Consider the following 18,072-nt stretch of genomic DNA (forward strand, 5'->3'; position numbering starts at 1 on the left):
TTATCAATGGTCTGGTGGCCCTTTGGTGGTTTGTAAACTGACAAGCCTCAGGCCTACTCCTCCACTTCTACAATATAATCAACTACTTCCATCCATTGCTCCCTTTGATGTTCCGAGAATGTCCAGAATGGACTATTATTGTGGAGTTTTGCTTATCTTAAAGGTAATGTATATTTGATGAACATATTGAATTTCCTTTTTAACTGATTCCCAATGGTTATTGATCACCAGACCTTTATTCTATTAATCAAATCCAGCTTAACTTCAAATGGATGATAGCAAGCACTCAGAGACAAACCCTGGATGGAAAAGGCTGAATGGCATTCATTATGGACTTTTTTGTCCCAAAGTCAACATTCAACATGGAGTTATTACTTGACATGCATTAGAGTCTTTTTCCCAACTCTTCCTGTTGAAGGGGAATTACCGCTAAACCAATTGTATCTACAATATCATAGCATCTACAATGTTAGAAAGGAGAAGCCTAAGCAGACTGACCTAATAGAGGTCTTTGGAATTAATAAGGATGGACATGGATAAAATGTCCAATGAAGTATAAATAGTAACAAGACCATTTGACTCTAATGTATGTCAAGTAATAACTCCATGTCAAATGTCGAATTTGGGACAAAAAGTCCATTTTGTGCATTGGATTCCATATAATGCTACCAGTTAGCTCAATTGGCTGGACAGCTAGTTTGTGATACCAACGCATGGGTTCAATTTCCACACCAGCTGGTATCACCGCAAAGGTTCTAATTGCACCCCTCACCCAGGGTGCAGTGACCCCTCACATTAAACCATGTTTTATCTCTCTAATGAGAGAGCAGCCCTTTGGGACAATGGTGATGTTATCTTTGTCTTTACATAATTCAATGTAGCACCTGGATCAGTGAATAAAAGTGCAAAGCAACTGAGTCAACAATCTTGGATTCTGTTCTCACCACTCAGTTGGAGATGACTTGCACTAGAATAGGAAAATCACCACTGTCCTACTGTGAGGATAAATGGCCATAGGCTCCAATAACTCAGGCATATTCTGTTATAAACGTTCTACAGTGTGGAAGCAGGAGACTCAGCCTATCAAGTTCACATTGACCTCTGAACAGAATCCCACCCAGACCCACCCCATCCCTGTAACTCTGCATTTCCTGTGGCTAATCCTGCTAGTCTGCACATCCTTGGACGCTGCGGGCAATTTAGCATGGCCAATCTACCTAACCTGCACGTTATTGGACTATGGGCAGAAACTGGAACACCCAGAGGAAAACCATGCAGACACAGAGAGAATGTGCAAACTCCACACAGGCAGTTGCCTCAGGGAGGGAATTAAACCCATGGTTCTGCCACTGTTAACCACTGAGCCAACATGCCAGCCATCTATTCAAGATGATACTACTATGAGCAGTTTATTTACTCGTAAATGCGACGGAATGTTGTAATATAATGCTTATGTACAGAGAGAAAGAAAGAAATGAACAAATTAAGGTAAAACTAGGCACCACAGTTTACAATGTTATATCAACGTTACATCCAACAGTCCAAAAAGCAAAAGTAGCTCATTCAATCCCTGGAGCCTATTCTGTCATTCCACCTGATCATGGCCAATCTGGATTAACAATATTACTCAACTTTGGATCTTTTAATGATTGATATCCTTCAAGACAATGAGGTCTATAGCTCTGAAAAAGGCCCTTCAGCCCATCGATCCTGTGCTAATCAAAAACAAACATCAAACTGTTCTAATCCCATTACCCATCACTTGGAACATACACTTTTAGAAATAATTGCCATTAGAAAGAACACAATAGGACACTAAGAGAGAGAAAGTCATAGCCTGTTTTTACTTAGATCTCACAGAAATAGTCATAGTTTTGGCACACAAATGGACATCTGCAATTTAATTTTAAAATTTCAACAAGCACTGAAATCTATTACCTTGGCATAGACACAGCTTTCATTCAGCATCCAGTAAGAACAGTTGCGTTCACACATTGGGCACATACGTGTTTCATTGGCTTCACAGATCTCCTGACTGGAAGATCAAGACAGAAGGAATCAGTCAGTATCACTTCAAGGTGCATTGTATAAATCTGAATCAAAACATTTCCTCAAGGACCTATAATCATGTACCCCTTCTACCTGAATGTTTTTTGTCATGCACATGACAAGAGATTTGGTATTTTGAGACAGTGAACAAAATACGTGATGTCTTGGTTTATACAGCAATGTTTATGTTAGTGAGGAAACTGCTAGTGTGTATCAGAATAACATCACAACACAGAATAACTAACCACAGACTCCTGCCAGCTGAAAGCACTGTGACTGAAAGTGGAATGATCAAACTTGAGGATGGTCACTTGGTCAGAATTAAAAGAATTACTCAGACGGCTGTAGGACTCAAGGAGATGACAACACAGCGGGGAGGATGTGGCCATGAATGAACTGCATAACTTAGGATGAAAATGTTAAAATGGAGGCTATACTTAACCGGGAGCCAATACAGATTAATGAAAAGTGTGAGGTAAACAGGATATGGTGCACATGTATTACAGGTGGAAGAGAGTGAGAAGACCGCAAGTGTACAGAGATAAGAATGAGAGACTAGCCTGTAGCACATTGAGGTAATGAGATAAAGGAAGACTTTGGTGGTGCGGTGAGGGAGGGAGATCTAAGCAACAGATGAGCTAATGGGGCAGAGGCAACATTAAAGATGTGGAAATAAATGGTCTTAGTGATGGTGTTGATATATGGTGAGAATTCCATCTAAGGGCCACCTGTGACAATCTCAAACAATTGAGGGAGTCAGGAGTGAAGTTCAGTGAGACGATAGACAATAATTTTGATCTTCCTAATGTTTGGTTGGAATAAATTTCTATTTATCCAGTACAGGATGTTGGGTGAGCAATCAGATCATTTAGAGGATGGGAGTGTCTGAAAACTGAATCTGAGTGTTGTGTGGAAATTAACACAATGCTTGATGCTGATGCTGCCATGAAACAGCATTCAGGTGAAACATGGGAAGAGGATTGAGGATAGGTCCTTAGGAGATACCAGAGGTAATGTTGATGCAATGGAATGAGATTACAGGGGCTTCTCAGCTCTGACTGGACAGATAAGAATAGGACAGTCGGCACTTGCCCCCCTACCCCAGCTGGGCAACAGTAGAAAGAGTTAGGGAGCAGAATGGTGCAGCCAAACTCGTTAAAGGCTGCAGAAAGGTTGAGAAGAACAAAGAGGGATCATTTACCATTGCTCCTGTCAACTTGAAAGTAATAAGCAAGTCTTTGACCCTGTGGCTCAAACAGCAACCTGAGAGGCAGAATTCAATCACTGGTTTCTGGGAAAGATAGGCACAGATTAAAGTAGTGGCAGCAAGAACTTCGGACAGGAATGGGAGGTTGCAAATACGGTAATGATTATCAAATTACAAGGGTGGAAGACGAAAAGGAATTTTGAGGAGAGGGGTGATGGCAACGAATTTGAAGGAGGTTGGAGGGAGAGGGTCAGTTCCTGATGGAAGATTACCATTAATAACACCAATTAGGAAGGGAAGGATGGACTGTAACCATTATGTGACACAACTGTTGGAGAAATTTGACCAGATTGAGGAATTGTGTTTATAGGCTTGTTTGGAAAAACTGAAATGCTACAGATTCATCATTTGTACTTGATCAGAGCAGCTATCACAGAACATTGCTGTTGTAATGACATGGGGTAATCATCCTGCTTCATTTAAACCATCAATATGGAAAAGATTCATCTCGTGCAGAATTCTGTACAAATTTGAGTGGCCAAGCACTATTTAAAATAAAAATTAACAATTTTATTTCTTGACGTATAAGAGAGAATAACTAACAGCTATTTACAACTCCTTCCTCTAACCTATCTTTTATTTTCCCTTCTATAAGACTAGTCCCCCCCCCCCCCCCCCACCAACTATGATTTACCAAAAAAAATCAAGGTTTCAAAACCAGCCCACTGTCAAATCTTCTCTTTGCAGATTTTCTCTCCAGGTCAGTGTCGTTGTTTTTCTCTGTGCAAACTCTTTCTCCTGACAGGCACCTCTCAGACAGTTCTGACTCACAGTCGACATCTGTTGGCTTTGTGTCAGTTCTCCTCCTAACTGTTCAATTTTCCCTGATATTATTCCCCAAAGCATCAGCTTGTGTCACTGGCTTTTAAGATTGTCAATATACTAAATTCAAACTTGATTGGAGTTTTGCATTTTTCAGGGTATAATTTAAACTGATTGGCCTAATTCAAATCTGTTTTGTCATTTCCAGGCAACCCAGCTAATCTAGCTTTCAACCAAGTGTTATTTTGTTACCTTATTGAGAACACTGGGTGCTGTCAGGGAGTTCTGTCAGCTTTTAACTCTCTTAAAGGTACACTACACCCACATCTTCATAGCACTGTCATCCATATGAAGGGTCCCTAATCTCACCTACAATTAGCATGACTGCATATTGTAAGGCAACTCAGCCCTTTCTTGAACTTTTAAGGATCTGGATTTTTTTTTTCCCCTATATCCTTTCATGGGTTGTGGGAGTTGTTGATAAAGGCAGCTTGTTGCTTGTTCCCAACTTCCTGGCAGTCACAAATGTATCCATTTATTTAAACTGTTTGCTTACTGTCTGCAAACCATGTTAATACACTACCCCCAATCCCATGCACTTTTATTTCACATATTTGCGTCGTATGTGAGACTCCGTCAAAAAGTGGACTTTGTCCACTGATTTTACCATTACACCACAACCTTTTCATGACCATTCCATTCTCGCCCGACTGTACTAAGCTTGCCAGCAGATGGCCGGGGGTTGGGGGGGGTGGTGGCGGTGATCAAAGTGGGTACCAAACCAAAGTTGCCTTGGCAGCTCTTGGATATGTCAAGGGAAATCAGCCTGGGAACTGCGAGCTATAATCTGAACAGAGAGTCAGCCCCATCAGGCATAATGATGCAGGACAGAAAATGACATTATTCATTACATTGCCAAAGGTGAGTTAGAATTTGGTGATAATTCCCACAAAACCTGGACAGCAGTCATCAATCATCGTTAGACATGCAGTGCAAGACTGGTGAAACTGCTGTAGCAATTTCGAGTATGATAGCAGTGTGGTTTTTTTAATGAACAGCCTGTAAATTAACCCATTGGCATTGATGAAACAAAGCAAAGTGGGATATAAAGCAACTCAATGTCAAAAGGATATGGAGCTCAAGAGAACAGGAACAAAAGGTGGAAGATGCAATTCAATAATGATCAAATAATTAACATGACCAGAATAAATCATAGTATAGTTTTGTTTTATATGGAAAATGATTCGAAAAGAAATCTCAGCTTTCTGAAATGCTTCTATTCACTTATCAGTATCAGATTTGTTGAATGCATTAAGGAAATTTGGGTCTAAATTTTTAATTGCAAAAGAGAAATTCAAAAGATGTTGCATAGTTGATGTTTAAAGCAGTGTACAGGTATGCTCTGGAGTGTGGAGACCAGTTTTAGTCACCCTACATCAGGAGATTATTGCTATGCTGGTGGTTGGCTATGGTACCGATCAGCATAACCAGTTCTGACAGTAACAAATTCAAATTTTTAAAGGTTAAAGAATCTCATATGGTTTGGTGAAAAAAATCTGAGACTTTAAAATAAGCTAATCTAATTTTCAAGATTCTGAAGGAGTGTTGACACTTCTCCAAATATATTGTGTGTTGTGAAGGAGTCAAATATAGTCTCTAATATCTACAATCGGTACATTCATTCAAGGGTGATCTGAGATGACCAGTACATTCCACATTGAAGAGCTGCATGGCTTGTCGTTTCCTCCTTTCAGCTTCTCCCACTATGCTGGCTGATAATCTTTCTCTATCTCATCCTTTCCAGTACCCATTCCTCTGACAATCTCACTGTGTTTCAAATGATCACCACTGCATTTTTTCATCTGGTCTTAGGAATACCTCTTCTTCTCCCTGCCAGTCCCTTCATGTCACCCTCTCTTCCCCTGGAACAGATAGCAGTACGATTTCATGAGCAACTTGATTTCATGCTTCCATAACCCATGCTGAACTCCTGATGTGCTGGTTCTTGATCTTGTCCCTTTTCTTTACTCCACAAAACCAACTCAGCAGTTGCATCCCGTTGGTCTCACTGTTGTTCCTCTGTACTTGGCAATGTTACTGTCTCCACTTCTGAACCAGAAAGACTGGGTTCAAGTCTCACCTGCTCCAGAGGTGTGTCATAACATCTCTGAACAGGTTAATTAAAAATACCTACCTCTTTACTTGACGGTGTCCAGGTTTCTGGACTGTATGACAGGACCAGTCTCACAAATGTTTTGGATATTTTCCCTTTCAGTTTCAGCAATACTTTTCTGTCTAAGAAAAGTTAATGTTTTGCTTAATTTCTTTTTCTATACTTCCAATTTTTTCCATCACTTGAGACTGCTCACTTTCCCCTAGTTTTTTTTAAATTCTTCCATGGGATATGGGCATCACTGGTGAGACCAACATTTATTGCCCATCCCTATTTGTCCAGAGGGTAGTTCAGAGTCAACCATGTTGCTATTGGTCTGAAGTCACATTTAGGCCATTCCAGATAAAAATGGCAATTTCATTGACTTTATAGAAACATATAAAATTATAAAGGGAATAGATAAAATAGAAGCAGGGAGGTTATTTCCCTCTGGTGGGTGAAGCTAGAACTCAGGGGCATAGCCTCAAAATAAAAAAAAGGAGGAATAAATTTAGGACTGAGTTGAGGAGGAACTTCTTCTCCCAAAAGAATCTGTGGAAATCTCTGCTCAGTGAAGTGATTGAGATTACTTTGCTGAATATTTTAAAGACAAAGGTAGATAGATTTTTGAACAGTAAAGGATGTAAGGATTCTGGTGATCAGGTGAGTAAGTGAAGCCGAGTCCACAAAAACATCAGCCATGATCTTATTGAATGGCGGAGAAGGTTTGAGGGGCCAGACGGCCTACTCCTGCTCCTAGTACTTATATTTCCTTCCCTAAAAACGATATTATTGAATTAGGTGGATTTTATGACAACTGATGATAGTCCCCGTGACCCCTGATTATTGAAAGTAGATTTCAGATCCTGCATTTTTTGACTGAACTTAAGGATGACATTTTCCGTCCCGAAAGAACATTAGTGAACCAGACGGGTTTTCTTCTGACAATTGGCAAAAATTCCAGGGTCATTGTTAGGCTCTTAATTCTAGAAACAAACAGTCCATAATTGTGTCTTTGGTCTCCCGATCTTCGTACTCTTGTCTTCCAGTCAATGCCAAGGAGAGAAATCTGGGGCCACTGTCCTTCTGTTTCTGCACTCCTTAACACCCATCCCTCCCCCTTCTGCTTTATATGCTTCAGTTGCCCAGAATTTGGAACCTTTATCACAGCGAGGTTGAAGAGTATTACATAGGTTTCAAAAACAAATTCTTTGCTTTTGTGCCCCTTGTCTCTATTCATAAAGAAATCAAGGTTTTCAGAATGATACACATCAGACAATCACACACAACGTAATCATTCATATTATGTTTCCAGCTGTGCTCCTTTGTAACTAGCTCTGTACAATACCCAGACAACAACATTCAAAAGACTTGAACCTCACAAGCACAGAGACAGTAACCTTATTTACAAATGAAAATATGATTAGATTCTCTACAGTGTGGAAACAGGCCCTTCGACCCAACAAGTCCACACCACCCCTCCAAAGAGAAACCCACTCAAACCCATTCCCCTACCCTACATTTACCCCTGACTAACGCACCTAACACTGTGGGCAATTTAGCATGGCCAATTCACCTGACCTGCACATCTTTGGATTGTGGGAGGAAACCGGAGCACCCGGAGGAAACCCACACAGACACTGGGAGAATGTGCAAACTCCACACATTGAACAGTAACATATATGACTGGCTTAATAAGCTTAAAATGACAGAACCTTCTTGAATATTAGCACCGATCTGCAATAATTTGCTATTTGTATCAACGTAAGTGGGCTCTGTTAACAGAAAAGCGACACTTCACACTGAATGATAAATATTTTCTCATTTTAAATTGATACAAACAACACATATAAATGTCTATTTCAGTGAGGCAGAACTTATAAAAGCTTAAACACTCACACCAACAGATTCAAGAACAGCTTCTTCCCTGCTTTTATTAGACTGCTGAATGGACCTCTCAAATTTTAAACATAATCTTGATCTTACTCTCTGTGCACCTTCTGGGCAGCCGTAACTTGTTCTGTTCTGTTCCCCTAATGCACTTTGTATGGTATGATCTGCCTGTACTGCATGCAAAACAAAACGTTTCACTGTACCTAGGTACGTGTGACAATAATAAATCAAACCAGAAAAGAACAAGGCACTGCAGATACAGAAATTCTGACAATTGAACAGAAAAGGCTGGAAAGGGACAGCAAGCCAGGTAGTGTCTGTGGAAAGAGAAATGGAGTGAATGCTGTAGGTCCATAATATGAACCAGTTCCGATGAAGGGTCATGGTAGTCTCTTTCAGTCATCACAGATGCTATTAGACTTGCTGAGTATTTTTAACACTTCCCATTGTTACGGGGAACAAAATTAATATGTCATCCTAAAAGCAATCAATCAGATTACTCATTCCACCTCAGGAAGAAACCGAGCTGCTTAAGATTTAGTTTGGAATGACATTAAACATGAGTTTCCAAATTAAAACAAAAATTAATGTATGAAGAAAACATAAACAAGTTATTTAACAAAACAAAAGCAATAATTCTGAAAATAACAAATAATTCATAATTAAATGTGTCAAGCAGCAGAGATTACTAATAAATCTTTCCTTTCTGTTTCACTTAACAGAGCTGGAAAGAGCCAACTAGGCTCAGGTCCTAGTTACTAAGCAATGGGGAGTGGACTGGGGCCAAGTTCAGCAGCTGGGTTTAACTAACACCTACTCTGCAGACTCCTCTGGTGGCACATGTTCGCAGTAGGACTTGGCAGAATTCAGATTGAAGTTGAGGTTAAAGTGGGTTAACTTTCAGCCTTGATTTTCCTCATCTCCCTACTCAGAGTGTAGGTGAGGGAGGGGCTGATTATATGTCCACAATGTCTTTGTGTCCAGTTCCCTCTGACTCATTCACCCAAACTCCTCTCTCTCTCTCGAGCATTCCCCCACCCTCATGCCCTCTCTCTTATCCCCATTACCCCCAGTTTATTTCCCCATTCTCCCCCAATCCCACTGATTCTCCTTGTCCTCATTCCTCTCTGCCCTGGGTCCCTACCTCTCACCTTCATTCTGTCCTTTCACCCTTACACTCCTCCCACTCATTCACCCCCTTACCAAGCCCTCTCTAGCTCTCACTAACACCTCCCTCACAATCACTTCCTCCTCCTTCAGCCACTCTCACGCCTTCCTCCCTTTCCCTCACTACCTTTTGCCCTCACTTACCCCTCACCCTCACCCACCCCCCCCATTTCTGCCTTCCTCACTTCGTTCTCACTCCCTCTCATTTTAATCTTCATCTTCACTCCACCCATTCTCTCTTCTCTTGGCCTCACTCCCTCACCCTCACTACCACTGTACTCAGCACCAACTCCCCCACACCTCCCATCCTCACTCCTCCTCCCTCTGCCTCACTTCCTCACTTATCCACCTTCAATCTGCCCACATCCTCACCCTCACTCCCCCAATATCCTTGCCCTCAGTTCCTTCACTCCCTCACCCACAATCCCTCCCCCTCACTCTCCGTCTCTCCCGCTCTGTCAGATCTTACCCTCCCCCTCCCTTTCCCTCACTCCCTACCCTCCTCACCTTCACTCCCTCTTGTACTGCTACACAACAGTGACACTATTGTCAATGGACTCAGGCACACCATTGAATGAGGGAAGGAGAGGACAACAGAAACCAAAGGCTTTGTGAGAGTCAACTCAACAGAAAGACACCATGTGCTCCACAAACCTCCAGTCAGCTCTGAAAGAGAGTGAAGCAAGCAGCACCAGAAACTGCCTGAGTGGAACAGCTCATGAGTAGAGCAAGACAAGTTATCCTTGGGGCAAAAGTGAGGACTGCAGATGCTGGAAACCAGAGTTTAGATCAGAGTGGTGCTGGAAAAACACAGCAGGTCAGGCAGCATCCGAGGAGCAGGAAAATTGATGTTTCAGGCAAAAGCCCTTCATCAGGAATAGTTATACTTGGCAATTTAGTATCAAATTGGCCAATGATTGCTGCTGTTCAGAACACTGGCTGAGCCCCCTGTCAACCAGGATGATTCATGCAAGAGATTGGCTGCTTTGGACACCTGTCATCCTAATCATCAGGTTAAGTAGCCAATGAGACAGGGCCTCCCCAAGAATAGGCTGCAGTCACTGGTATTGTGTACATGCCCATTCCCCAGCACCATCCCCCCCACCCCCTGAGGATGTGCTTTCAAAGCTTCCCTCCCATTCTTCAGCAACTCCTTCCCATCATTCCCCCCTCACACAGCTGAATATCATCTGCCAGCTACATAAAGTGTACAGCTCAGCAAGTGACCATTAATCCCAATTGTTTTGCATTTTCACCCACTCCACTACATACACTGATATAAGTGTCTGTCCTCTTCTTTTATTCATTTCCATGATGTGGGTATCACTGGCTAGACCAGCATTTATTGCCTATCCCTAATTGCCCAGTGTGCAGTTAAGTGTCAACCATCTTGCTGTGGGTCTGAAGTCACATGTAGACCAGTCCCAGGTCAGGACAGCAGTTTCCTTCCCTAAAAGACATTAGTGAAGCAGATGGGTTTCCCCGACAATTGTCAATGGCTTTTCATGAGACTCCAAACTACAGATGTTTATTTTGTTGAACTCAGATTTCACCATCTGCCGGATTCAAACCCAAGTCCCCAACCCAACTCAGAACATTATCAGAGTCTTTGGATTAATAAAATATTGATAATGCCACTAGGTAATTGCCACTTAAATATAGATAACTCTCGGGTTGGACACTGGGCACAAGAATACAAGTTAAAATGACAAGATTACAAAGAAGAGGGCATTGAGAAGGATTTTTTCATTTACTCAGAGGGTTGAGAACCTTGGTATTCTCTACACAGAAGGCTGAGGAAGCTCATTCTTGGAGAATGCTTAATGTAGAGATTGATAGGTTGACATTTGTCAGTGGTTTACAGGGTTGTGAGGATGAGACGGGTGAAAGGCATTGCACTGTTCGACCAGCCATGATCAGATTGAATGGCAGGACAGGCTCAATGGGCTGAGTAGCCTAATCCTGTACCTACTGAGAGATCTTCACAAAGGGCAATAGATTTGTAGAACAAGCTAACAGGACATGCAGTTGTAGCAAATAATGCAAGTGGATTTAAAAGGAGTTTTTGGAGATCAAAAATTGGAGCCATGATGAAATAAATGGTATAGTGAAGTCACCCAAACATCCAGAATTGTAACTGATATTTGAGATTCAAACGGGGAATTCTGGATGCTTTGGGATCTGGAGAAGGGGGACTCCACTGTTAATTGCAATTGAAAGGGAATAAAGAATCAGATACTTTATGAAAGCGAGTTCAATAAAAGATAAATTATTCTATTCAAGACTGACCTTATGAACGAAGATAGAATCATCTTAAGCAGCCAGATATTATATTATTTATGAGTGGTTTTGGCTGCTCATTTTTAAAAACACACATTCATTTGCAGTGCTCCGAAAGCTAGTGCTTCCAAATAAGCCTGTTGGACTAGAACCTGGTGTTGTGTGATTTTTACTTTTGTACATTATTCAGCAGTAATGCATCAGGTTCTCCTGGCTAATACTCCTCATGCAATTGACACATTCATGAAAGAAACTCCAACATTCCCCTGGGTTTTCTACATACTGGAGACATTACTGTAATCAGGGTCAACTTCTGATAAAGGGACAGACCCCGTTATTTCCTAAATGCCATGCTCAAAAACACTGGCAGCTGTTCACAGCTCAATAAAGCAATAAGACAGCTGTCCTATTGTCCCGTTACTTACTCAAGAACTGCAAAAGCTTCCTACCTGACTTGGCTGGACTCGGTTGTAAATAATCCGTAAAGAAATACCAACAAGCCGACCAGTGCAGCAGGGATCAGCATTCCAGTATACCATCCCAACCATGCAAAATACAAGCCAATCTTCTCACCAAAGTATCGCCTGTAATCAATGACACGACATTATTAGCATGGTACAACATTGTGCAGGGTTTTGTCTCCTGGAACAGAATGACTGCTGAATGTTGCAAGTGATGGACATAAATATGCAATTGAGCTAAAAAAAATTCACACCTTAAAAAATGTCAAGAGGCTCTATAGGTCTAATTTCATAGCCTACAAATACAAGTATGGACAACTTTCACAAGTTGTACTCTTAAGATAACAACACCTCCCACCTGCTCAATTTGTATTGCTTGCTAAATGCGAGGTGCTGAGAAAGCAAATCTTAGCAGGACTTATACACTTAATGGTAAGGTCCAAGGGAGTGTTGCTGAACAAAGAGCCCTTGGAGTGCAGGTTCATAACTCCTTAAAAGTGAAGTCGCAGGTAGGTAGGATAGTGAAGGTGGTGTTTGGTATGCTTTCCTTTATTGGTCAGAGTATCAAGTACAGGAGTTGGGAGGTCATGTTGCGGCTGTACAGGTCATTGGCTAGGCCACTGTTGGAATATTGCATGCAATTCCAGTCTCTTTCCTATCAGAAAGATGTTGTGAAAGTTGAAAGGGTTCAGAAAAGATTTACAAGGATGTTGCCAGGGTTGGAGGATTTCAGCTATAGGGAGAGGCTGAACAGGCTAGGGCTGTTTTCCTTGGAGCATTGAAGGCTGAGGGGTGACCTCATAGAGGTTTACAAAATTATGAGGGGCATGAATAGGGTAAATAGGCAAAGTCTTTTCCCTGGGGTCGGGGAATCCAGAACCAGAGGGCATAGTTTTAGGGTGAGAGGGGAAAGATATAAAAGAGACCTAAGGGGCAATGTTTTCACACAGAGGGTGGTACATGTATGGAACAAGCTGCCAGAGGAAGTGGTGGAAGCTGGTACAATTGCAACATTTAAAAGGCATTTGGATGGGTATATGAATAGGAAGGGTTTGGAGGGATATGGGCCAGGTGCTGGCAGGTGGGACTAGATTGGGTTGGGATACCTGGTCAGCATGGACAGGTTGGACCAAAGGGTCTGTTTCCACGCTGTCGATCTCTATGACTCTATGACTCTGATAACCTGTTCAGTGACACCCAGTTTGGGTTCCACCAAGGCCACTCAGCTCCTGATCTCATTACTGCCTTGGTGCAAGCATGGATTAAAGAGATGAACTCCAGAGGGGACATCTCTGCAGGAGTTCCTCATGGTACTGTCCTTGGCTAAACCATCTTCAGCAGTTTCATCAACAACCTTCCATAAATCATAAAGACAGATGTTGGGATGTTTGTTGATGATTGCACAATGTTCAGCACCATTTACAACTCTGGGCAAGAACTGCTTCAGTTTTGGCAATGCAGCAAGACATGGACAATATCCTGGCTTTGACTTGACAATACAGCCCACTTGACTGACATCCACAAAGTGCCTCCACCACTGATGCTCAGTAACAACAGTGTGTACCACCTGCAAGATGCATTACAGAAATTCATCAAGGCTCCTTGGATAATACCTCCAAAACTACAGCCACTACCACCTAGAAGGACAGCAGCACTGAATACAAGGGAACACCATCCCTTGCAAATGTCCTGAATTAGAAATATATCATCATACCTCCATTGTCTCTGGGTCAAAATCCTGGAACTGTCTCCTTAATTGTTTTTATTACTCCAGACTAGATATTAACTGAATATATAAACTTCACTACCTCACCTTTTATATGCTGATTATTATTCTGCACTTATTGTTTTTATATAGTCAAGTGCAGGCAAAGTACTGTGGATCAAAACCAACTTAGTTTGGTTGATACCAGTCTGCTGAAAAATGTGTTGCTGGAAAAGCGCAGCAGGTCAGGCAGCATCCAGGGAGCAGGAGAATCGACGTTTCGGGCATATGTCTGAAACGTCGATTCGTCTGTTCCTTGGATGCTGCCTGACCTGCTGCGCTTTTCCAGCCACACATTTTTCAGCTCTGATCTCCAGCATCTGCAGTCCTCACTTTCTCCCAGTTGATACCAGTCTGCCACTTGTTAAATGCACATATTTTATTCCTAAGAAATGAGATTTACTGAAGTAGCCTGCTGAAAGGATTTTCCATTCTTGGTAACAGCAATTACACAAAACAAATTGACAACTTGGTAATTGAGCAAGGCTCTCTTCAGAGCTGCAATAATCTCTTTATCTTTTAAATCAATCTTTTTCTTGACTTCTTAAACTTTTTCTTTGTGACACTTTGAATCTTCGATTCATCATGTCATAGAGACTTTCAGCTCAGAAACAGACTCTTCGATTCAACCCATCCATGCCAGCCAGATATCTTAAATTAATCTGGTCCCATTTGCCAGCATTTGGCCTGCCTCCTCTAATCCCTTCCTATTCATATACCCATCCAGATGCCTTTTAAAAGTAGTAATTGTACCAGTCTCCACCATCTCCTCATTCATAGATCATAGAATTCCTACAATGTGGAACCAGGCCCTTCGGCCCAACAAGTCCACACCGACCCCTCCAAAGAGTAACCTACTCAGACCCATTCCCCTACATTTAACCCCTGACTAATGCACCCAACCTACACAATCCTGAACACTGTGGACAATTTAGCATTGGCCAATTCATCTAACCGGCACTTGTGTGGATTGTGCGAGGAAACTGCAGCACCAAGAGGAAATCCACGCAGACAGTCACCTGAGGCTAGACTTGAACCTGGATCCCAGGCATGGTGAGTCAGCAGTGCTAATCACTGGGCCTTCGTGCCACCCATTCATTTGTTTCTTCCTCAATCCTCGAAACTTGTGGGTTAAAGGAGTGGGCTGGGTTGGTTTTGCTGTTTCCCTGTGTCAATATCATCCCTATTGCCCCCCAGCTCACATTGTCAGCTTGCACCCCCAGGAACCTCTACTGCAACAAATCGCTCGCTCAGTCAAATGATTGAACTCATGCGACATCCTGGATGTCTTGCACTTCAGCAAGACTTTTCACAATTACCGATTACATTTTTGAACCATTCATAACTTCGCTCTGGCCTTCTGTGATTCTGCATGAGCGGCAGTCAGCGATGAGGTGGTGGTGGTCAGTGGAGAATGATGGCAACAACGATAGTTCATAGCGAGTGGCAGACAGGTGTGGCATGTGCCCGATGGAGATCGGCAGTGTTGGTCAGCAATGAGGGGGGCTGGAGAACACAGGTGGGGTCCTCACCCAGCCTAGGGGAAAGTGAGGCCCCTTGAGGAACACAGGTGGGGTCTTCACCAAGAGCAGGGGAAAGTGAGATCCCTTGGGGAACACAGATTTGGTCTTTACCCCGAGAAGGGGAGAGTGAGTCCCCTTGGGGAACACAGAGGGGGTCTTCACCCAGAGCATGGGAGAGTGAGGCCTCTTGAGGAACATAGATGGGGTCTTTACCCAGAGCAGGGGAGAGTGAGGCCTCTTGGGAAAGCCCTGCTTGGAGCATCTGTCGACCCCTGGCTTAGGAAAGGAGTGTCAATGTTGACATTTTAAATATTGTTTCTTTATTTTCTACTTTCATACTAAGAAGACTGTAGTGCTGAACTTTGTAAACTTATTTCTTTATTTATATACTTCTGTACTGATGATTTAATGCCCGGCACTTTATCTCTATGATTGAGCCGTCTGTGGCGACATTGCACACTTTTCACTGTACCCCGTACCTGAATACACATGACAATAAAATCTAAATCTATCTAAGTCTGGCTCTGACATTCACAGTGATGTGTATATCTTGAACATTAGCATGATTCAGACTTTGCACAGTTGAGTAATACACTCTGTAGTTTAACATGTTTAAACAAGCTCAGGCATGTCAACACCATCCACAGGAACAATATATTAATGTTCTGTAAATATAGTTTTGCTTCATATTTCAGTCTAACAGTGGTTCACGTCATTATTTGTTTCGCTTTTGTACCACTGAAGTATTTATTTGAAAAGGGCGTACAATTGGACTATTTTATACAAAAACATATCGTTTTGGAGAAACCCAACAGGTCTGGCAACATCTCTGCAGAGAGAAACAGAGCTAACCTGTTGCAAAATTGGTAAAGATAATCTTTATTTTCATATATTCATTCATGGGGTAGCATCACTCATGAACCTGATGTCTGCTGCCTGCCCTTAAATGGCCTTAAACTGAGTGACTTTGCAGTGATTTTGGAGGCAGTTGAGTCAGTCATATTATTGTTGATCTGTCAACTAGGCCAGGTAAGGACAGCAGATTTCCTTCCCCAAAGGATGTAAATAAACTAGACAATTGAGAATAGTTTCACATAAAAGTCAAATACTGCCAATGCTGAAATGATGCAAGACTTTCTGGAGAAACCCAACAGGTCTGGCAACATCTCTGCAAAGAGAAACAGAGCTAACCTTTCGAGTCTGACATGACTCTCCTTCAGAGCCAGAACATTTTCCGAAGACGAGTCATTCTTGCTGAAGATCCAACTGGAGTCTCCAGTTAAGGATCCAACATCTCACAGAACCAAAGGGCTTTTCAAACTGTGTAAACTTTGCATTATTTGCAATGGAGACTCTCTCCTATTGTCTGTTCGATGTCATGTTTGATTATTTTTCTTCTTAGGCTTCGTAAACAAAACAAAATTGCTTTTCCTTATTATGGTGAAAACTTTGGTAATTTACTCCTTCATTTTCTACTAAATTTCATTTTTAATGAGGGGTGCTAAAAAGGAGCAAAATATTTGTAATGACTGATCAAGGAGGCAGGGGTGGTCTTTAAAAAGTGGGGACCTATTCACCCCTCTCTATGTGGTAGTAACAATGTGCTCCTGATGTTTATTAGCACACACTGTCACCCACTTTTGGACACTCACTAGGGAATTATGAGGTCCCCTTCTGGTTTGATCGCCTGAAATTCAATTCCTCAGTCAGTGAAGCTGGTTGTGGTGAGGGACAATGGCTGGCAGTACTCATCGCTACGATCTACTTGAGTCCGAACAAACATTTTCTCATGATCTTTCAGCTTCTCCCTCTGAGCACAGGGAACATCTCCACACCAATTTGAAAACAGGACTAAATCAATGTCTAGGCTGAAATATTGATAATGGGCAAGCCATCAAAAATAGATAAATCAATACAATTTTCTATTTGGACGCTGCATTTTCTCTTGGTCAGCATAGGTTTAATGCTAGATGCGCTTAGAACTCTTGTTTAAATACTTAATTTTTTACAACTACTATGTTCCAAAGAAAAATTGGACTCAGACTTCAATTATGTGAACATGCCTATTTCAGCATTACAGGAAATTCTCGCAACTTTGAAGCAATTTGCATTTCTGATAATCTCTTTTGTAAATTTAAAACTCAAAAGACATTAGGCTACAAAAATGGCACCATGGAATCTAAGTATGCAAATATTGCCATTAATATAAATATCATGATTCTTAACATGAATTCTTTGGACATATTTTTCACCTTCAGGATTAGATGAGAACAATTCAGATACAATATCCATGAAGATAATGTTCCTACCTGATAAGATCTAATGGCTGGTATTTATACCACATTCCCCATCGAGCCCAACGTTCATAGAGCAAGTGCCTGTGATTAAGTGCTCCATGTGTTTTGATTGGATGGTTGCTCTTGTAGCTTCCCTGTACAGAGAAATAGTCATTTAAAATCATACAATCAAATCTGTAAAAGGTTCTCACACAAAAACATATTGGAATTTGCAGAACAGAGAGAGAAAAAGAGGGAGATGTGGAAAATCTTTTCATCTTGAAGTGACAGAATGCAAAAATGCCAAATTTCAAACAACAATTGATCAGATTTTCTATTGGTAGTCCGGGGACTGTATAGTTACTTTCTCCATGGCAATGCTTCAAACAATATGCCAACCAATCAGCATCTATTTCTCCTGTGGTATTAATTGTTAGGATTGTTTGAAATTTGATGAGGAGATGCCGGTGTCGGACT

General features: G+C 41.7%; 1 protein-coding gene across 5 annotated transcripts in view; it reads right to left on the minus strand.

The window, feature by feature from the left end:
* The window catches only part of ano3 (anoctamin 3), a 573,601-nt gene that overhangs the window by 131,933 nt on the left and 423,596 nt on the right, over nucleotides 1–18,072 (minus strand). For 4 of the 5 annotated variants that reach the window (XM_072592727.1, XM_072592730.1, XM_072592729.1 and 1 more), the window contains 3 exons: nucleotides 17,629–17,750; nucleotides 12,020–12,154; nucleotides 1,939–2,035 (listed from right to left, as the gene is read on the minus strand). In XM_072592727.1, the coding sequence (XP_072448828.1) occupies nucleotides 1,939–2,035; nucleotides 12,020–12,154; nucleotides 17,629–17,750 (354 nt within the window). The remainder of the gene's footprint in view (nucleotides 1–1,938; nucleotides 2,036–12,019; nucleotides 12,155–17,628; nucleotides 17,751–18,072) is intronic. The other variant, XM_072592732.1, reaches the window with a different exon arrangement.

The sequence above is a fragment of the Chiloscyllium punctatum genome, chromosome 22 (assembly GCF_047496795.1).
Source record: "Chiloscyllium punctatum isolate Juve2018m chromosome 22, sChiPun1.3, whole genome shotgun sequence".
NCBI classification, from domain to species: domain Eukaryota; kingdom Metazoa; phylum Chordata; class Chondrichthyes; order Orectolobiformes; family Hemiscylliidae; genus Chiloscyllium; species Chiloscyllium punctatum.